The sequence below is a fragment of the Trichosurus vulpecula genome, chromosome 4, assembly GCF_011100635.1.
Source record: "Trichosurus vulpecula isolate mTriVul1 chromosome 4, mTriVul1.pri, whole genome shotgun sequence".
Classification (NCBI taxonomy): Eukaryota; Metazoa; Chordata; class Mammalia; order Diprotodontia; family Phalangeridae; genus Trichosurus; species Trichosurus vulpecula.
In genome coordinates this window covers 399,493,566-399,516,567 of record NC_050576.1, presented here as the reverse complement: position 1 = coordinate 399,516,567, position 23,002 = coordinate 399,493,566, and the positions used below count along the sequence as shown (strand labels likewise).

Sequence of the window (23,002 nt, the reverse complement as noted above, 5' to 3'; positions counted from 1 at the left end):
CTTTATATGTATGTAGCCATTTGTTGAACTTAAGGAATCTTTATTACACAGTATTTTCAGAAAACTAGAGGAGTCATTTTCTGATTTTGTATTTAATATAAATATTACACATTTAGTTTTGGGAAAGGCATTTTAAAATCATTAACTATTGAAGTCAAATTAATATGTAGAATACTTTTCAGAAAGTGGCTTCACTTAGAAACACAATAATTTTGCCAAGTGGCTCTATAGATATTATGGTCATTGAATAGTCATCCATTGAATTATCAGAATATCCAAGAGAAATTAATTTCTTAGTTTCCTGGTTGTATGTATTCTTAGATGTATTTTTTAAGTAAAGAATTGATACTAATTAATATTTTACTTACATGGAAAATAAGTTTGTCCTCCACCAGAATATAAAAAAAAATAGGGTGAATGGTCTATTCCTTTAGAAGAAAGTGTAGTTATCATTCAAAGGATCCATGTTCTAGATTTCTTCCCATTAGAAATATATCTTGTGGATGTTTAATTAGCACTTAACCTAAAATGTACTTTTATTTTACTTGACTCAGAGGAGAGTTCTTTTTCAGTATTTTGAAAACATAAGAGGAAGTAATTGTTTAATTTAAAAGTTATTTCATCAGAATATTTTCTTTTTTGTAATATCTACCATCCAAAAGTGTATAGGCCAAGAGCTTTATTCTGCTTGATTTTTCATTTCAGATTGTGTTCTTGGTCTGGTTTTTGCTTTAAAAATTCCTCCTGGTTTCATTTTACTTGTTTAAGTGCTTATGGTATAATAGTACTTTCCATGTGTTATCTGTTTATGAAAAAGTTCTCCCAATACAGTGGTCTCTGTTTTGTAAATTAAGCTGTTCTGTTCTATTAGTTCTTTTCCTTCTTTGAATCTTCCCGTTCTGTAGTTGACAGTCTTTTATTGCTGACATTCAGTTTGAAATTAATTTTTTCCCAGTTAATTATAGCACCTAGTAGAGGGTAAGGGAAATTAGTAGTTTGCAGGCCAAATGATAAAGAGGAGATGCTCAGAAAGGGTCATAAGTCATAGATCTAGAGCTGGAAGAAACCGTAGACACCATCTAGAATTCAGCACTTTGATGTTAGGGGTGAGGAAACTAAAGGCCAGAAAGGCTAATGACTTGTTCAAGCTCATGCATTCAATGGCAAAGACTTGCACCGATCTCTTCTGACTCCATTTCCAAAGCTCTAGGGTTTAGAGACTTTTGCCAAAAACAACATGCTTTAGGGGAGGTATTCCTAACCTTTCTTGTGTCATATACCCCTTTGGCAGGCTAGATCCCTTCTCACAGATAGTAGGTGCAGAAGAGAGAATACACAGAATTACAAAGGAAACCAGTTATTGAAGTAGTTATAATTTTTTAAGTTCACATAACTGACATTAAGAACTCCTGCTCTGTGTAAGTTAGACTTAGTAAAAGGGAGTTGGAGAGGTTGCTTTAGGAAGAGGGGAACTCATCCTCAGTGCTTAGCATTTAATTTATACAAGGCCGTTTTCTTGATTCCATTAAAATTTGTTTGAAATGATCACTTGTCCCTAGGAGCTTACATTTTAGTTTGATAAAACAACACAAGTTAAGAAATTGGTAGAATGTGAGTTCCATGAAGTTAGGGACTGTTTCATTTTTATCTTTGTGTTCCCTTTGCCTATCCCAGTATTTGACACATAGTAGGTACTTAAGACATCCTTGTCAAATTGTTTACAAAATAAAAAAAGTAACAATGCAAAATGTGTTCTGGTCAAATCTATCTTTAAAAGACCAGTGTTTTGTTTATCAGTATTGTGCAATACTTGATTAACAAAACAATATTAACATTTATACTTGGAATTAAAATGACATAAAAATAAGAAGACTACTTCTGTTTTGGTTGCTTGTATTTTTTAAAAAAAATTTCATTGCTATTTTTTCTTTTTTCATCACTTGATTTCCAAAAATATCACCACTTCTTTACCCAGACTACTGTCTTATAACAAAGAATAAAAAAGAAAGGAAAAAAACATTTTAAAAAACACCAGCGCATCAGCTGAATCTGCTGGCATATTTAGTGTTCCACACCAGTATTCTTCCACTTCTATAAAAAAGGGAAATACCACTTTCTCCATGAAGCTGTCCCTCTTCCCTCTAACCAGAAGTTATCTCCTCTATTTTAATATAGTTTGTCTGAATCTCTCTCACTGTGGTTACTGTGTACTGTTAAATCCTTCTATCAATCAGTTGCAGCTATATCCATGACTTAATAGATAAATCCTAGGGAGTTGATTGAAACACTTCAGTGACTTGCATGGTCACACAGTTAATAAATACCAGAGTAAGGATTTGCACTCACCTTTTCTTGAACTCAAGTCCAGCCCTTTACTACACTAGCTTCCTCTTATTTATACCATTCCATAATTGATTGTAAGCTTCTTAAAGTGAATTTTTTTGCAAATAATTTTTCTTTTTTGTTATTTTGAACTTGGAAAGACCCCATATATGTTTTCTGTGCTTTGCCATTTGCCTGCTTCTGTGCCCTCCTGGCCATCAGACCTTACTGTTTGCTCCCTCCTATGTTTTATCTCCCCCATTAGTATATAAATTCCTTGAAGACAAGGACTGTCTTATTTTATTTTTGTATCCCTCATGCTTAGCACCATTCATGCCACATCATAAACACTTAATAGATCCTGTTTTGTTCACTCTACTTTGTGCACTCATCACTTCTTGAATAGACTCTCAGAATTGCCTCCTAATTGATCTCCCTAATTTCAGTGTTTCCCCTCTTCAGTCCATCCTCCACACTGCTGCCGAATTAATTTTCCTTAAGTGAAGTTCACACCATATAACTTCCCCATTTAAGAATCTTCATTGATTCCTTCTTGTCTCTATGATAAAGTAGACACTCCTCTATTTACTTTTTAAATCTTATCACAGTCTAGCTCTAGTCTACCTTTCCAGGATTGTTGAACAGTGCTCTTTTCTACAAACTGTGTTCGTGCCCAAAATGGCCTGCTTGCTCTTCTCTGAACATGATATTTTATTTTCTGCCTCCATGTCCTTGAACAAGCTATTTCCAATGCCTGGAATGTTCTCCTTTGCCACCACTTTTTAGAATGCTAGATTCCTTCACAGTCTATTTCACATGCACACACATATATATAGATACTGGTTTTTTCTTCAATAGAATGTAAGCTCCTTTAGGTCAGGATCTATTTGGTTTTTTTGTGAGGTTTTTGGTTGTTTGCTGTTTTGTTTTTTTTAAATCCCTGGCACCTAGCATAATGTTTGCTGAATGAATTAATGGGCTTGCTCAAGGCCACATGGACAGAGTTGAAATCTCAGCAGGTATTCACATTCCACATTGCAGATTATTTCAACTGTACCATTTAGCCTCTTAATACTCTTCTGAGTTGTAATTCTGAATCATTTCCAAAAGAAGCTGTTTTTACTAGTATAAGAATTTGTGGAAAATATTTCTCCTGGGCTTTGAGACCATGCTCTGACCTGAAACTACTCTATTTTGTTAGTTTTTTTTTGTTATAAATATTCTACTAAATATGATGCTTAATACAAGTAGCATGAAACAACTTTGAGGAAAAGCTTCATCTCTTAAGCATTTCAATTTAATTCAGTTTGTCCAGTTGTGTGTGTGTGTATATACATACACATATGCATGTATATATATATATATACACACCTTAACTTTAGTGACAATCCACTCTGGTAAGTCTTCAGTTATTGTTGGTTAGGGAGCTGCTCCTTATTACAGAATATTCATGTTTCACACTAGTGCTCAATGTGTTTATTACTCCACATACTTACAAGGAAGGAGGAGCATCCTTTGATGCTGTCAATAACACAGTAACTTAAAATGCAATCTGATTTTTGTCCTCTAATACTTAAGGAATTAATTTTGAAGAGTATGTGATATAATGTGTGATAGAAAAATAGAAATTTAAAAGTATAGATAATAGCAACTATTATCTGAATTTGAAACTTTATTGGTCTGTGAAACCAGAGTTGGCAAGTACTAGATTGGAGAGTAGCCAGATTCCCTAAGAACAGAGGAAGGAAGAAGAGGATGGATATAGTCATTAGGATTTAAAATGAGAGAAATATAATAGACTAGGAGTCCATAGCTTTAGAAAGTAAAGAAATGATCATGTTCAAAAATTCCACATGGTGATTATTGATGGAGAAGTTTAGTGGGTGGATAGTAGTTTCTTCAGTAGATCTCAGGAGTTAGAGATTTTAGAGAGAGAGCTGTCAATTCCAAGCTCTATAATAATTTTTATATATGTATAGCTAGCCTGCAGAGGTCCCAAAAGGGTACATGGTGCAAAGATGGTTAAGAACTCCTGACTTAGTGCCTTTTTAAAAATTGTTGTTGTCAAGTCATGTCTGACTCTTCATGAACCGATTTGGAGTTTTCTGGGCAAAGATATTGGAGTGGTTTGCCATTTCCTTCTCCAGTGGATTAAGGCAAACAGGTTAAGTGACTTGCCCAGGATCACCCAGCTAGTAAGTGTCTGAAGCAGGACTTGAACCGAGGTCTTTTCTGACCCTAGCCCCTGTGCTCTATCCACTGTGCCACCCAGCTGTCCCTGTTGTTGACATTATAGTATGACAAAAAGCATTGTGGTATAATGGCAAACACTGGAGTTAACCAAAAGATATGGGTTTAAGTCCCAGTTGTAACTTTATGACTATAAACAGAAGAGCACTGGTTTTGGAATCAGAGGATTTGTGTTCATATCCCACCTGTGATGCTTACTGTGTGATGTTTGACAAGTCACAACCCTTGTGGGCCTCAGTTTTCTCATTTGTAAAGGTAAATGATTGATCTCGATGGCCTTTGAGAAGGACCCTTCTACCTCTAGAACTGTGATGCTGTTGTCTTAAGATAGTTGATCACTTTGGGCCTTTAGCTGAAGAAGTTGTATTAGATGATTTTTAAGTGCCCCCCCTTCTAGTTTTAAACACTGTGAACCTAAATTACATAAATTTCCTGACCCCCAGTTTCCTTATTTGTAAAATGCTGATAATAATCCTATTACTATTAATTATTTAATTATTAGTAATCTTACCTTGTATAATGTTGAGGGCTATGCTTTGGAAACTGTTAAACCCTACATAAAAGTAAACCATTGTTATTCAGTATGTTAAAAGATTTGTAATTTCATTATTATGAGTATTTTATCTGCTGCTACAGGTTACAACTTCTCCTCGCCTCTTTCATAAATTCCTATAGCAAAAATAAAACAAAACTTACTACCTACCATATGACATTCTGGCAGTAGATGATAGCGCTCCAAAGTAGACTTTTCTCTAAATTCTATAGACAGCCTATTGGTGAGTCCATACTTAATAGCTTTCTAGCTTGTTAAAACCAGCCAGGGCTTTTGACTTTCACTGACATAGCCTCTAAGATCCCATGGTTGTGCCTCTATAATGAGGCATAAGGGTGGTATTTTAGTGGAAGATTATTATTGTTATTGTACAAATGTAAAACAAGCTCTTTACTTTTTTTTTTAATGGAGATTTTTTTTTAATTTAAATTTATTTATTTAACATATTTGGTTTTCAGCATTGATTTTCACAACAGTTTGAATTACAAATTTTCTCCCCATTTCTACCCTCCCCCCCACTCCAAGATGGCTTATATTCTGGTTGCCCTGTTCCCCAGTCAGCCCTCCCCTCTATCACCCCACTCCCCTCCTGTCTCCTTTTCCCTTCCTTTCTTGTAGGGCAAGATAAATTTCTACGCCCCATTGCCTGTGTATCTTATTTTTTAGTTGCATGCAAAAACTTTTTTTTTTGAACATCTGATTTTAAAACTTTGAGTTCCAAGCTCTTTACTTTTAATTTACTTAATTTATGCTTTCATATTTTTCTACTATCTTCTACCTTTATTCACCTGGTACCAGAAAAAGAGTCAAAAAGAGTAGAGTTTACCATAGTACAGCATACATACTTTATACCATGCTCCAAAACAGACCTGTTTAATGTTTTACAGGATTCTCCATTTATGACTTGTGAATTTTTATTATAATTATTCCTCACTTTCCAAATGGAGTGTTCACCTATTTGAGTTCAAATGATTACTGTTCTATAGATACAGAAAGAAACCAAATTACCGTTTCATAAAATCAAGGTAATCTTTTGTTTGCTTGAGAATTCTTAAAAATTCTGTTCAGAATGCCGGTAGGAGATTAATGAAAGTAATAGGTTAAGATCTCATTGGTCACACTGTATGCATATTAAATAGCTTATAGAACTGTCAAGAATACTTATTCTTTGTAAACATTTCAGTTGATAAGTATTTTTAAAAATTATTTTAGCTGTTTTTACTTTACTTACTATTTTCTTTCTTGTCCTGTTTCCATCCTTCACACACCCCTTCCCCATGTGTTATTATTCTTGCTAAATTTGTAATTATTGCCATTAATGAACCTTTATATTAGATATGCTTTCTGTACAGTGCTTTACACATTTTTTTTGTTGTTAATTTGAATTTCACAGAATCACAGAAATGTGGATTGTAAAGGGACCTCAAAGGCCAACTTGGCCAACTTTTTTTTAACAAGAATCCCCTCTGTAATATCCCCAACAGGTGGTCATCCAGGCTTTGCAAATTATACTGCTACAAATTATATCTGGAAGTGAAAGACATAGGCACACTGATAGTTACACTTCAGGCCGTGAGTATGACAGTGAAAGCATTTGGACAGGTAGACTGTGAGTCGCATCCCTCCCCCCACCCCCAGCACTATTAACTGAGGAGGAGACTAAATAATCCTATTTCCTTCCACCATAATCTCCACAATGAGGGGGATCCCTCTTCAGTGTATAGTACAAGATCTAACTATTCAAAAATACTCTCTAGGACATTTTCCTTATGCATGGGATAGAGTAGTTAATTTCCTAATGGCATATATATCTTAACCAGATAGAATTTTATCATTCATCCTAAAAATTGCCACCTTCTAAAACGAATTCCCCCCACTGGTTAGCTACCTCCAACATAATTTGAAAATAATTCTTTAATTTGTTCAGTGATCAGCTTAATCAGATAATGATGTATTGTACATCTCTATATGAACATGATCCTACAGCCCATTTGTTAATTGGACATTTTACAGTAAATATTTTTTTAAAAAGTTCCTGCAGTGATAATGAGTTTCAGTGGACTTCAGAGGGGTTGGGGAAAGCTTCCTGTAGAAGGTGGGATTTTTAGGTGGGACTTAAAAGAAGCCAGGGAGGGCAGTAGTGTTATCAGAGGAGGAAATGTATTCCAGACATGGGGACAGCCAGAGAAAATGCTTAGATACAGAAGATGAAGTATTTTGTTTGTGGAACAGCCAGGAGGCCATTGTCAGCAGGATCGAAGAATATGTGTCATGGAGTAAGGTGTAAGAAGGCTGCAAAGGTAGAAGGGGGGTAGGTTATAAAGGGCTTGGAATGCCAAACAGAGGCTTTGCTCCTAGAGGCAATGGGAAGCCTACTGGAGCTTATTGAGTAGAAGGATAACGTGATCAGATCTACATTTCAGGAAAATCACTTTAGAAGCTAAATGGAGGATGAATTGGAGTGAGGAGAGGCAGGCAGACCCTCCAGCAGGCTATTGCAGTGTGGTGAGGGGAGAAGGGCCTGCACTAGAGTGATGGTGATGTCAGAGGAGAGAAGGGGACACATTCAAGAGAGTTGTAAAGGTGGAATTGATAGGCCTTGGCAACAGCATGGATATGGGGGAATGAGAGATAATGCGGAATCTAGACTGGCTCCTAGATTGTGAACCCGAAGAACTGAGAGTATGGGGTTGCCCTCTATTGTAATATGAAAGGTAGGGGGTGGGGAGGGTTTGGGGGAACGATGAGTTCCATTTTGCACATATTGAGTTTAAGATATCTACTGAACATCAAATTTGAAATGTCTGAAAGGCAGTTGGAGATGTGAGATTGGATGTCAGCAGAGAGTTTGGGGCAGGATGGATAGATTTGAAAACCATTAGCATTGAATTGGTAATTAAATACATGGGAGCTGATGAGGTACCAAGTGAAGGAGTAGAGGGGGAAAAGAGAAGACCCAGAATGAAACCCTGAGGGACATTTCCAGTGAGAGGGTATGATCTGGAAAAGGATCCAGCAAAGGAGACAGAAGGAGTGATCATATAGGTAAGAGGAGAACCAGGAGAGAGTGGTGTTCCAAAAACCTAGAAGGAAGAGAGTATCAAGGAGGAAAGAGTGATCAGCAGTGTCAGAGGCTACTAAGAGGTCAGGTAGAATGAGGATTGAGAAAAGGCCATTGGATTTGCCAACTAAGAAATTGGTAATAACTTTGAAGAAAACAATTTCACTAGAGTAAGTTCAGAAGAAAGATTGTAAGGGGTTAAGGATAAAGTGAGAGGAGAGAGAGTGGAGGTACCACTGTAGACAGCCTTTTCAAGAATTTTAGCCATAAAGGTCAGAAGAGATATAGAGTGATAGTGGAAACGGAAGAATCAAGTGAGAATTTTTCAGATAGGAGAGACAGAGGAAGTTTGTAGGTAGTGGGAAATGAGCCAGTAGAGAAGGAAAGATTGAAAAAAAGTATAGACGAGTAGGGATGACCTAGGGGGCAATCTGTGGGAAGAGACAGGATGGAATGGGATCACCTGAACAAGTAGAAGGGTTAGCCTTGGTAAGCCAGGGTTGTGAAGGAGGAGGTCATATCAGAAGACAGTAATAGGAAATGAAGTAGAGGGGAAAAGAAGTTCACAGTGAATGGGCTCATTTTTTTCCTGTAAAACATGAAGCAAAATTCTCAGGTGAGAATGGGGAGAAGAGTGCCTTGGAAGGTTTGAGGAGAGATGAAAAAGTTTGGAAGAAGCCAAAGTTATCAATAGTCACATGAAAAAATGCTCTAAATCACTTTTGATTAGAGAAATGCAAGTTAAAAGCAAATCTCAGATACCTCACACTTCTCATATTGGCTAACATGACAACAACAAAAAAAAGAAAATGACAAGCTGGAGGGGATGTGGAAAAATTACAGTAACGCACCATTGGAAGCTAAGGTCTTTGGTTCCTTTCACAAGACTTTGTATCCTTCGTAATACGTTCTAGATTCCTTATGGCCTCTGTAAATCAGTAGCAATGGGTCATAGTTAATAGATTAACAAGTCTTCGTATCTTGTTTCATATCCTATATACTGCGTTAACCTCTGCATTACGTTCCTTCTACTAGAATCAGTCAGAGTGTATCAGCCACTGCTGCCCACTTTCTTTTCATCCAGTAAGGGTCAGAGGATTTCTTACGTGAATAACATTAATTCAGTAAATATTAAGTGCAAAACACTGGCCTAAGTTCTATAGGCATTACGTTAGGCAGTGAATAATAATTCCACATGTAGGTCCTGCTTCAACAAAACAGCTTTCTCAAAACCACTTTGATATGTAGATAATGTTAATATGATTTTCCCCATTTGATAAACAAGAAAGTTAAAGCTCAGATGCTAAGAGACTTGCCTGTGGTCACGCAAGTGGTGATAAGGATAGAGCTGGAATTTAGACTCAGTTCTTTTGACTCATATTCTTTCTACCATACCATGTTTCATCTCCAGAAGGCAGGAAAATAAATATAGGGAAAAAATCCATTTCTTTGGTTAGTGGTACCAGAATATATTTTATGGTACTAGTTTTTTTGATGACATGGTGTTATTTGAAAAATTATATCCCCAGTATTTCTGGTTTCCTATGTTCATATTAAAATCACAGGTTCAGGGTATCGGGTTCTGTCTGGGATAAGTATTTTTTCCTTCTAACACTGTCCTTAAAATGAAGGTCATATTTTAGTGCTTCATTATGCCATGGGAATGACCTTGGGTTCTTGATTGCAATTTGAGTTTAGGTCTAGTGAAGGACTGTGTCTGTTTTCTGAAGCCTCATCTAGCTAAGTTCAGAGAAGCTTATTATCATAAGGTTATAATTTTTTTTTCTACTGTAGGAGTTTATTGAAATCCATGGGCTTCTGTGGCTATCGGAAGAACTTTAAACATGGAGGCATTGTATTATGTGTTGGTAGAGAGAATGGATGGAATCACAAACTTATCGACATACTACTGTAGATGGAAATTCTTTCTCCTTCCTGTATTCTTTTAATAACACATTTGAACTCTCCTAGTAGCCATCATATTCTAAATTATGCTATATATTATTTGCATATCTATCTAAAATATCTTTCTAGATTTTAAGGATATTAGCTGAGGTCTCTTTTTGTACGTTATATATAATAAGCATTTAAATGCTTTTTAAAAATTGAATCGAATTGACAATTTAAATGCTTTGGTTTTTTTTAGAGAGCTATTGCCTATCTCTTCCCAAGTGGCTTATTTGAAAAAAGGGCCAGGCCAGTTATGAAGGTATGTTAATTTTATTTACTATTTAAAAATTTTTTCATTTTGCTTTTTCTTTTTATGTCTGGTGATTAATGTACCTTTTGCTTGTTTTACAGCATCCTGATGACATTTTTCCAAAGCGTAGAGGTAAGAATGCTCAGGACCCATTTCCTTTTTATATCATTTCTTTGAGGCAAAGTGTTATATTGTAGATTGGGTAAAATTTCCAAAATAGTTTTTAAAGGTATAAAAACAATCCCTTTATTTAAAACAGAAACAGTATGACTAAAACTAAAAAGATAAGGGTTTAAAGAACTATAATTTCCAAAGGAAGCCTTCCAAAACACCTTCAACAATTAAAAATTTAGTCTTAATTTTCTTCTGTAGGGAATAGGACTAGGGACTGGACCTATAATTTCTTCATGATTTCACTGGGAACTCCCAAATGAAGGAACTTATCTACCACACCAAGTCCAGCCCTTCTTTGCAGGTAGAACTCTATGCCTTAGAGAGTTGCCTGTGGCCCTGAAAAGGGTAAATGACTTGCCTTGGGTCACACAGCTATTATCGATGAGGTATTAGATTAGAACCCAAGTCTTTCTTGCTTCAAGGCCAACTTCACTCAGCCATGCTTCCTCTCCAGTTTCCTCCTGTATTTATTTTTACTGATCTTGTTAAAGTTAAATGAAAATGAAAAAATTCACTTTTAAAAAATTAACATTTCACAAAAGGAAATTATTAAAACAAAATTAAAAGTCCACATATGAGTAGTTTAACAACATTGCATTGTAGTGCTCAATTGTATTTGGTGAGTTTTGTGTTGTGTTTTTTTTGTTTGTTTTCTGTGGTACTATGATTTCATGGGTGCAATGAACTCTACCTATGTAGACAAGTAACTGCTCTGCAGCTAATTATCTTAGAGATAGGATAACATAGGTTACCAGATGACAGAGAATTCTGGATCAGAGGCCACACTTGAACATACATTGTTTTGACTCTGGCTTTCTCTTTATCCACTTTATCCTGTATACCACACTGCCACTCATCAAATTTAATAAAACGTTTAATTGTGTTTTGGTCCATGTTTTTAGTGATTTTTTTATCAGCTTGTTCTGGAATGCTTTCTTTTATTAAGCAATTTGGTCTAAACTGTGACTGACTAGATAGATTAAATAGATAACCATATGAGACTGACTCTGCATATGTGTGTGTGTGTGTGTGTGTGTGTACAACAAATGTACACATATTTGTACATGTACATGTAAAATACGTCAGATATACTCATATTTTGTTTTATTATACACACATACTTCTTTTTCCCCCTATACTTGGAAATCAGAAAATCTAGCAATGTCATAATTCAGGGGTAAGGGTGATTCCCTTACCTCTACTCTGACTCCATAGTATTAATAAAGCCCCTTCTATACTGAGTCTCTTCTTGTCTTCTTCTCTTAAAAGCAATGATAGCTATCTTTGATTCGTTCACTTTTCCTTAAAATACAATATTAACATCTGTCTCTTTTTTAAATTAAAATTAGTTTTTTTGTGTGTGGAATTCTGCTATACACATGAATAGCTCTGAAAATTAAATTAAGTGAACTAGGATCAGAAAACATTATTGTGAAGAAAGCTGCGTGACCCCAAAGCACTTTAGAAACATATGGACATCTTAGGGCAGACAAAGAGGTAAAATGTTGGCTCATTGTAGGACAGCCCTACATCTAAACTGTCCTTCTCTCAACATCAGTGCATCATTATCTTGGCAAGTGAGGGGGAAAAGTGACTGAAGAAAAATAAAATACCAAACCTCAAGGTCAGTATTTCACAGAATCATATAATTTGGGAGTGCTAGGGACCTCAACAGCCATCTAGTCCAACCCCCAAATGAAAGGAACCCTTACTTTAACATCCCTTTCAAGTATTTATGTCCAGGATCTGTTTGAATACTTTCCAAGGAAGCAGTCCATTCCTCTTATGTACATCTCACATTCAAATTTATCATATCCAAAATAATTCATATTTACCCAAAACTAGCTCCTCTTTCAAACTTCTCTATCTGTATTGAAGGTACAACTATTCTAATCTCCCACATCTCACCTCTTGTGTAGTCTGTTACAGTGGCTTTCTAATTGGCCTCCCTGCCCCAAACATTTCCTTACTTCAGTAGATTCTTGACACAGCTACCAAATGATTTTCCTTAAGCCCAGCTTTGACCATGTTAGTCCCCTACTCAAAAACTCCATTGGCTTCTTATTGCTTCCATAATAAAATTTCTAGCCCTCTGATAAGCTATTAAAGTCTTTCACAACCTGATCCCAACCTATCTTTCTAGCCTCATTAATATATGTTCGAACTTTCACTATTCTTATATACAACACTCCATCTTCTATTTCTTTGCCTTTGAACTGACCATTACCCATGCTGGGAATGTTCTCTCCTAACATCTATGTTAAAGAAACCCTGTTTTCCTTCACGATACAACATAAGAGCCTTCAAGATGAAGCCTTTCTTGATCCCATAAATTGCGAATACCTTTCCACCCTAACTACCCCATATTTATTCTCTATGAAACTACGTACTTTTTGTCTCTACCCGTACCCAATTAAAATGTCAGGTCCTCGAAGGCAGAGACTATTTTTGTCTTTCTTTGTATCTCCAGTGCTGCTTTGTGTCTTCAGTGGCTTTAATAAGGTGCCTAAGGTACATGGTAAACACAATAAATGCTTTTTCAATCACTCTTCATAAACTGCCTACTAATTTTAGCTAAGTTCTGAAATGAAAAATGAGTCCCTGAAATCAAGGAATTTATAATCTAATAGGTCCAATATGATGCAAGTATGGTAAAAGGTTAAATTTTAGAGGGTCAAAGGAAAGGTCAGGCCAACATGTTGAAGGAAGAATTGAGGAAGGCAGAGATCTTAAAAACAACTTTGTAAAAATCTAGTAATCCTGGTTGTACTTCAAATAGCAGTTCAGGGGTTAAATCCAAAGCCTTTCTCAACACTCAATTACTAACTATGGAATATAATTAACCTCCATTAGCAAGAGAGGGAACTTTAATTAAGTGCTTACTATATGCCAGGCACTGTGCTGAGTATGCCAGGGATACAAATTCAAGCAAGCAAAACAGACCCTGCCCTCAAAGACCTCACATTCTAATGGAGACAGGCCACATACAAAGAGGAACGGAAAATGGAATGAGGGAGGTGTGCTCCCAGAGGCATGGTGGGAAGATGACAGCTGACTTGGAGGCCTGGTTCCAGGCAAGATAAAGCAAAGGCTCACCTTTCAGATCCTGGTGACGTATGTGCCAAGTTCAGGTTTCCAGTGGGAAAGATAAAGATGATGGCTTGAATGTACATAGGCTAGTTTGGAGATGGCCAAGAAATCTCCCTCCTTTTAGTGGAGAAAACAGTGATTATCTTTTCTCTGGGAAATAGAATTTCAATACATTCTTGTTTTGTACAGGATAGAGGGACAGAACTCTCAGAAAATTTGGGGTTGTTGTAAATTTGTTTTCAAAAGTGTATCTTTAATAAACTTAGCAGATGCTAGCTCTTTATACCAGAAATTTATTTACACTAATAATTTCAATTTTCTCTAATTTGATTCCAAGTAATAATTGCACAGGAAAAATAATATGTTGTAGAAGTAAGTAATTCTGTTTCTGGTTAATCTAAAAAAAAAGCATGCTTTACAACTTTTTAAGTCTCTATCAAAAGATGCTATATAATTAGTAATTTGTAGTTAAAGAAAACACTGACTACTAATCCAGGTATAGATAATTAACAAGGTTTTAAAAGTTTTGCTAATAGGTTATAGCATTACATGGAAGTACATTTGAAATAAGATTAAATGGCGATTTAGTTTTCCAACTTGGTAAAATCTTACAGCCTTTTCAAAAGATTTTATTAGTGCCTTGAATTTAGTGGTTAGTATATTTAATAAAGATGTCCTTTGCTATATTCTTTTTTATTTATTTTAGTTTTTAACATTCATTTCCACAAGATTTTAGTTACAAATTTTCTCCCCATCTCTACCTTACCTCCCACCCCAAGATGACATGTTTTCTGATTGCCCCTTTCCCCAGATTGCCCTCCCTTCTATCACCCCGCACCCAATGCTTTTCCCCTTACTTTCTTGTAGGGCAGGATAGATTTCTATACCCCATTGCCTGTATATCTTATTTCCTAGTTGCATGTAAAAACAATTCTTTTTTTTTTAACATTTGTTTTTAGAACTTTGAGTTCCAAATTCTCTCCCTTCTTCCCTCCCCACTCACCCTCCTTGAGAAGGCAAGCAATTCAATATTGGTTATACATGTATTGTTAGGCAAAACACTTCCATAATAGTCATGTTCTGAAAGACTAACTATATTTCCCTCCATCCTATCCTGTCACCCTTTATTCAATTTTCTCCCTTGACCCTGTCCCTTTTCAAAAGTGTTTGCTTTTGACTACCTCCTCCCCCAATCTGCCCTCCTTTCTGTCATCCTCCCCCCTCTTATCCCCTTCCCCCCTACTTTCCTGTAGGGTAAGATACCCAATTGAGTGTATATCTTAGTCCCTCCTTAAGCCAAATCCAATGAGAGTAAGATTCACTCATTCTCTTTCACCTGCCCCCTCTTCCCTTCCATTATAACAGTTTTTTCTTGACACTTTTATGTGAAATAATTTGCCCCATTCTGTCTCTCCCTTCCTCCTCTCAATATATTCCTCTCTTACCCCTTAATTTTATTTTTTTAGATATCATCCTTTCATATTCAACTCACTCTGTGCCCAAACAGTTCAACTTCAGTAAATCCCTTATGATTTCTCTTTCCTGTTTACCTTTTCATGCTTCTCTTGATACTTATATTTGAAAGTCACATTCTCTAATCAACTCTGGTTTTTTCATCAAGAATACTTGAAAGTCTTCTATTTCATTGAAAGTCAATATTTTGCCCTGAAGTATTATACTCAGTTTTGCTGGGTAGGTGATTCTTGGTTTTAATCCTAGCTCCTTTGACCTCTGGAATATCATATTCCAAGCCCTTTGATCCCTTAATGTAGAAGCTGCCAGATCTTGGATTATTCTGATTGTGTTTCCACAATACTCAAATTGTTTCTTTCTGGCTGCTTGCAATATTTTCTCCTTGACCTGGAAACTCTGGAATTTGGCTACAGTATTCCTAGGAGTTTTCTTTTGGGGATCTTTTTCAAGAGATGATTGGTAGATTCTTTTACGCTTTGGTTCTAGAATATCAGGGCAGTTTTCCTTGATAATATCTTGAAAGATGATGTCTAGGCTTTTTTTTTTTTTTTATCATGGCTTCAGGTAGTCCAATAACTTTTAAATTATCTGTCCTGGACCTATTCTCCAGGTCAGTCGTTTTTCCACTGAGATATTTCACATTGTCTTCCGTTTTTTCATTCTTTGGTTCTGTTTTGCAATATCATGATTTCTCATAAAGTCACTAGCTTCCACTTGCTCCATTCTAATTTTTAAGGCAGTATTTTCTTCAGTGGTCTTTTGGACCTCCTTTTCCACTTGACTAATTCTGCCTTTTAAGGCATTCTTCTCCTCATTGGCTTTTTGGAGCTCTTTTGCCATTTGGGTTAGTCTATTTTGAAGGTGTTGTTTTCTTCAGTATTTGGGGGGGGGGTCTCCTTTAGCAAGTCATTGACTTCTTTTTCATGATTTTCTTGCATCACTCTCATTTCTCTTCCCAATTTTTCCTCTACTTCTCTTACTTGATTTTCTAAATCCTTTTTGAGCTCTTCCATGGCCTGAGACCAATTCATATTTTTCTTGGAGGCTTTTGATGTAGGATCTTTGTCTTTGTTGACTTCTGGCTGTATGTTTTGATCTTCTTTGTCACCAAAGAAAGATTCTATAGTCTGAGTCCTTTTACGCTGCCTGCTCATTTCCACAGCCAGTTACTTGACTTTTGAGCTCTTTGTCAGGGTTATGACTGCTTCCAGAGTGGAGAGTGCTTTGTCCCAAGCTTCAGGGGTTTTGTGCTGCTCTTTTCAGAGCGACTTCTGTTCTGAGGTGGTATAATACTCCTCTCCTGACCTGTGCTCTGGCCTGTGAGTGCAGGCACTCCTTTCTGCCCTGGAGGACGAGGAAGACTCCCTCTCCATAGCTACCAAGAGCTCTGCCACCCCAGTGCTCCTCCTCCCCCGAGGACTGCCAACCAGGACTTCCACCCAGATCCAAGTAAGGCAAAGCAAGAGAATGCTGCCTCAGCGTCAGCAAAGACTGCTGCTCTGATCAGCTGCTTGATTCCCCCCACTGTCTGTGGGCCTGGAGTTCTGGAAGCAGCTGCTGCTGCTGCTGCCGCTGCCGCCACCACCACCACCACCACCCCTGAGCTGGGGCCAGACCATACCCCTCTCTCACCCAGATCCAACAGTTTTCCCACTGACCTGTTACGTTGTCTTTGGTGTTTGTGGGTTGAAAAGTCTGGAATCTACTACAGCTGCCAGTGATTCAGTGCCCTGAGGCCTGCTCTGCCCATTCTGCTCTGGCCTGGTCTGTCCTGGCATGGCCCATGCTGGGCTGCACTCTGCTCCTAGCATGGTGTGGTAGAACCTTCCTAGTGACCATCCAGGCCGTCTTGGGCTAGGGCCTTGTTTCACTCTGTCATTTTGTGGGTTCTATAACTCTAGAATTTGTTTAGAGTTATTTTTTATAGGTGTTTGAAGGGATTTGGGGGAGAGCTCAAGCAAGTTCCTGTTTTCACATTGCTGTCTTGGCTCCATCCCCTCCTCCCTTTGCTATGTTCTTGTATCATATTTTAACACTTATATAATGTTCGGTTTTCTTAATTTCATTTTAAACAACATTTTTAAACTTTTTAGGGTTTGTTGGTTTATTTTGTTTTTAGGTTGGTTAATTTGATTACTAAGTATATACTGATTTTGTTGCTGAATTTGGTTTGGTAGCTGATATAGAGATTCCTCCCTTAGACTGACTGTATTCAGGTCCTACTAATTGCTAGGGAAGTGACAAAAACTATACCTCTGCTTAATAAAATGTGATAGGATGAAAAAGGTATAGAAGTGTAATGGGTAGAACGCCAGAGCATGGAGTCAGAAAGACTCATCTTCCTGGTTTCAAATCTGGACTTAGACACTTATTAGCTGTGTGACTTTGGGCAAGTCACTAAACCCTGTTTGCTCAGTTTTCTCTTCTGTAAAATGAGCTAGAGGAGGAAATAGCAAACCACTCCAGTGTCTTTGCCCCAGATGAAGTGCTGAACACGACTGAAATGACTCACTCAACGACAAGGTAACCTAGTCAAATGTAGTAAAGAAGGAAAATGATTGGGTAATGTGATATGTCCAGTGTTCAGTACCGTGTCAGATGTTCAAGGCATTTATAGAGGAAGCAGTTATTTAAGAAGAGCAGTACGAAGAGGTATCAGTTCCAAGAAGGTATGGGAAAGGATGAAGAGGTTAAAGGGATCTGTGGCATTTGGATTTAGTTGGGACAGGAGTTAGAAAAATAGACTCAAAGCCAGTTTGAGAATTCATTACAGTCTGTTTTTGAGAAGAAATCTCCAAGTTGGCCACCAGTCAAGGAATCACATTTTCAAGCCTAATTTTATTACATGGCTTGGATTTTTTTTCCCTTGTACAACTTCATCAATCCTTTTCTTTATATTTTGATTTAATTTTTATAGACCCTTCTTATATCCTCTTGACTTTTGTAAATGCTGTCACTGAATACATGTCTTTAAGGTAATATGCTAGACATTTTTAAAAGATGTTTTATTGAGGATTTATTCTTTAACATTATGGCTATTTTTGGATATTTCCCTCTCCACTGAGGGCTCCACCAAGCCCTTCTTGTAACATAGAAAACAGTTCATTGAAGCTAACCAACACTATATGTGACATTGTCTTACATTCTGCTGAAATTCAGGGGATCAATTTTATAAACTGTTTTCTGGGACCAAAAATGTTTCCTATATTCCTCTGAATTTCTCATATTCATAGTTTCTTATGGCTTGATCAAATCCCATTACATTTATATACCACAGTTTGTTCAGTCAGTCTCCAAAGAATAAGCACCTAATTTGTTTTTTGTTGTTGTTGTTGTTGTTTTACTACCAAAAAAAGCATGCCTATGGATATTTTGGTATATATAGAATCTAAAACCAGTTTAGTAAATTTCCTTGTGTAATTCTGAATTGTTTTACAGAACCTTTGAACCTTATCACAACTCTGCTAGCAGTATAGTGTGCCTGTCTTCTTGCAGTTCCTCCAACATTGATAGGGTTTTTTTTAATCTTCTGTCAACTTGATGAGGGTGCAGTTATCATTCGTATTTTATTTGCAGATTTAATTTTTCATTTCTCTTTTTACTGATTTTAGAAATTTTTTTTACCATTTTTTAAAATTTATTTAACATATTTAGTTTTCAGCACTGATTTTCACAAGAGTTTGAATTACAAATTTTCTCCCCATTTCTACCCTCCCCCCCACTCCAAGATGACGTATATTCTGGTTGCCCTGTTCCCCAGTCAGCCCTCCCTTCCGTCACCCCGCTCCCCTCCCATCCCCTTTTCCCTTCCTCTCTTGTAGGGCAAGATAAATTTCTACACCCCATTGCCTGTGTATCTTATTTTCTAGTTGCATGCAAAAACCTTTTTTTGTTTTTGTTTTTGAACATCTTTTTTTAAAACTTTGAGTTCCAAATTCTCTCCCCTCTTCCCTTCCCACCCACCCTCCCTAAGAAGTCAAGTAATTCAACATAGGCCACATGTGTATCATTATGTATAACCCTTCCACAATACTCATGTTGTGAAAGACTAACTATATTTTGCTCCTTCCCAACCCATTCCCCTTTATTGAATTTTCTCCCTTGACCCTGTCCCCTTTCCAAAGTGTTTGTTTTTGATTACCTCCACCCTCATCTCCCCTCCCCTCCATCATCCCCCCCTTTTTCTTAATCTTCTTCTCTCTTCTTTCCTGTGGGGTGAGATACCCAATTGAGTATGTATGGTATTCCCTCCTCAGGCCAAATTTGATGAGAGCAAGATTCACTCATTCCCCCCTCACCTGCCCTCTCCCCTCCTCCCACAGAACTGCTTCCTCTTGCCACCTTTATGCCAGATAATCCACCCCATTCTATCTCTCCTTATCTCCCTCTCTCAATGTATTCCTATCTCATCCCTTAATTTGATTTTATTTCTTTTAGATATCTTCACTTCATCTTCAACTCACCCTGCGTTCTCTCTCTCTCTCTCTCTCTCTCTCTCTCTTTCTCTCTCTCTGTATATATATACACATACATATATACATACATGCACATTCACTTATACACACACACACACACATAAACATATATATGTATGCATATTCCTTTCAGCTACTATGATATTGAGGTCTCATGAATCATACGCATCATCTTTCTATGTAGGAATGTAAACAAAGCAGTTCAACTTTAGTAAGTCCCTTATGATTTCTTTCTTGTTTACCTTTTCATGCTTCTCTTGATTCTTGTGTTTGAGAGTCAGATTTTCTATTCAGCTCTGGTCTTTTCACTGAGAAAGCTTGAAAGTCCTCTATTTTATTGAAAGTGCATATTTTGCCTTGGAGCATGATACTCAGTTTTGCTGGGTAGGTGATTCCTCGTTTTAATCCTAGCTCCATTGACCTCCGGAATATCGCATTCCAAGCCCTTCGATCTCTTAATGTAGAAGCTGCCAGATCTTCGGTTATTCTGATTGTGTTTCCACAATACTCAAATTGTTTCTTTCTGGCTGCTTGCAGTATTTTCTCCTTGATCTGGGAGCTTGGAATTTGCCGACAATATTCCTAGGAGATTTCTTTTTGGGATCTATTTGAGGAGGCGATCAGTGGATTCTTTCAATTTCTATTTTGCCCTGTGTGATTTTAGAAATTTTTAATATGGTAATTAATAGTTTACATTCTTTTGAAAACTCTATTCATATTCTTTGACCACTATCAGGAAATGGTTCTTGGTTTTATATATTTATGTCAGTTCCTATATAGTTTAGATATAAGAATTTTGGTAGAAGTATTTGATGTTAAATTGTTGGGGTTTTTTTCTCCCACTCAGCAGTTTTTTTAAATCCTGTTAGCCATATTGATTCTGTTAGTCCAAGAGCTTTTTAATTTTATGTAGTCACAATTGTCTTTTGTGATCTCCCATGTTTGGTTAAAAATTGTCTCCCCATCATAGAATTTTTATTTACAATATGAACTTTAATATGTTGGCTACTTATCCATTTGGCGCTTAGTGTAGTGTGTTGGATAGGGTCCTAATCAACTTAATTTTTGCTAAGCTGCTTTCCACATTAGATTTTTAAGCCCAGCGTTTTGTTGAGTTGTGCCCAGTTAACTCCTGCCCATGTTTTCCCTACCTCTACCCATGCGAAAGGGAAAACACTGGACTTTTAAGTCAAGAGACATGAATTTAAGTCCCACTTCTGACACTTACCAGTATGAAAATTGGGCAAATCACTTGGCTCTCTAAACCTCAGTGTCTTGATCTATAAAATGGGCATAATAATAACTAATATTTATCTTGCAAGGTTGTCGAAAGTGAAATGAGAATGTATTTTAAATGCTTTGTAAAACTCAAAGTGCTCTGTGAATTTTGTCTGTTGTTAATAATAACAACAACAATAATAATAAGCTCTTAAAAATACAGAATCATGGCAGAGGAAATCAGAACCATGTTGGAACAAACAGAGAGATCGTACATGCTCTCCCGGTTAACTTGTCTGCTGCAGTGGAATGCTTTTATTTTATTCAGAAATAAAATAGGCATTTCCGTATACATAGTATTTCAGAAGAATTGTACATGAAACTGAATTTCTTTAACTATAATTATAAATTGCTGTGGGCCTTTTGGCAAGTTATTTAACCTTTATTTGCCTCATTTTCCCCAACTAGGGATAATGAAAGCACCTGTCTCCCAGGTTTGTTGTGAGAATCAAATGAAATAATATTTTTAAAGCACTTAATACAGTGCCTGGCACATAATAGGCACTTAATAAATGCTTGTTTCCCCTCTTTCCTTTCTTCTTTCTCTGTGATACCTTCTTTTTTCTCCTGTACATTTTTCAGATATTTCAATGACTTTTTTTCTTTTTCTTGCTTCCATTTTTTACTCTCTTCCCTTCTCCCCCTTCCCCTGCACTACCCTATCTCCTTTCTCCTTTCCACACTTATCACTCCATTGGAAAAGAAAAAAGGATGATCAAAACCTTTTCTAAAAATATACATAATCAAACAACAAATTCCCATATTGGCCACTTTCCAAAATGTTTATCTTATTCTACAACTTGAATCCATCACATCTTTCTTGGTAGGTTAGAAACATACTTCATCATCATTTCTCTGGAATCGTGGTTAATTATTGCATTGATGAGAATTCTTAAGTCTTGAGATTATGTTTATTGAACCTACAAAGGATTAACTTAAATCTTAATACTTTTACTTACCTACCTTTATTCCACTGTACAGTCATCCATAGGACATTGATTATAAAAAAATGATAGCAAGATCGCCAGTTTTGGAGCTATCAGTTATCCTTCACTGTTGCTTCATGTTCAGCTTACCTCCTTTCTGGTCATAAGCTTCAATAATTGCCATCTGAATATTTGCCATCTGAAGTTCTTCCAACACAAGAAAAATGAAGTCAATAAAGAATGCCTGTTGTTGAGACTATAATATGCAATTGAATGGACAACATAAAAGCTTGCCAGTGTCCTTGATGAAGTTTTTTTATGTCACTTCTCATGTAAGTCATTATTGTTAACTAACTTCAGCTTTCTCTGTCTCTCAAGTTTGTATCCATTGCACTACAGTTGTCACCTACAACTGTGATTCTTCCTCTGAAAAATATTATTATTCCGTACTCATATGAATCTGTGATACCAATGTAGATACTCTCACTGATGATACAGATTGCAACTCATTCATGCCTGCCCATCCTCTGTGATTCTTTTTTTTTAAGTTCATTTAATATATTTAGTTTTCAGCTTTGATTTTCACAAGAGTTTGAATTACAAATTTTCTCCCCATTTCTACCCTCTTGCCCACTACAAGATGTCGTATATTCTGGTTGCCCCATTCCCCAGTCAGCCCTCCCTTCTGTTACCCCACTCTCCTCCCATCCCCTTTTCCCTTCCTCTCTTGTAGGGCAAGATAAATTTCTACGCCCCATTGCCTGTGTATCTTATTTCCTAGTTGCATGCAAAACCTTTTTTTTTGTTTTTGAATGTCTGTTTTTAAAACTTTGAGTTCCAAATTCTCTCCCCTCTTCCCTCCCCGCCCACCCTCCCTAAGAAGTCAAGCAATTCAGCATAGGCCACATGTGTATCATCATGTAAAACCCTTCCACAATACTCATGTTGTGAAAGACTAACTATATTTTGCTCCTTCCTAACCTATCCCCCTTTACTGAATTTTCTCCCCTGACCCTGTCCCTTTTCAAAATTTTTTGTTTTTGATTACCTCCTTCCCCATCTGCCCTCCCTTCTATCATCCCACCCCCTTTTTTATCTTCTTCCTCTTTCCTGTGGGGTAAGATACCCAATTGAGTGTGTATGTTATTCCCTTCTCAGGTCAAATCCGATGAGAGCAAGATTAACTCATTCCCCCTTACC

The 23,002-nt window shown here is 36.8% G+C and overlaps 1 protein-coding gene across 1 annotated transcript in view; it reads left to right on the top strand.

Moving 5' to 3' along the window:
* MRPS9 (mitochondrial ribosomal protein S9) overlaps nucleotides 1–23,002 on the top strand; it is a 99,397-nt gene that overhangs the window by 35,376 nt on the left and 41,019 nt on the right. Inside the window, exons 3-4 of the mRNA XM_036756415.1 lie at nucleotides 10,333–10,395; nucleotides 10,488–10,518. Coding sequence (XP_036612310.1) covers nucleotides 10,333–10,395; nucleotides 10,488–10,518 — 94 coding nt within the window. The remainder of the gene's footprint in view (nucleotides 1–10,332; nucleotides 10,396–10,487; nucleotides 10,519–23,002) is intronic.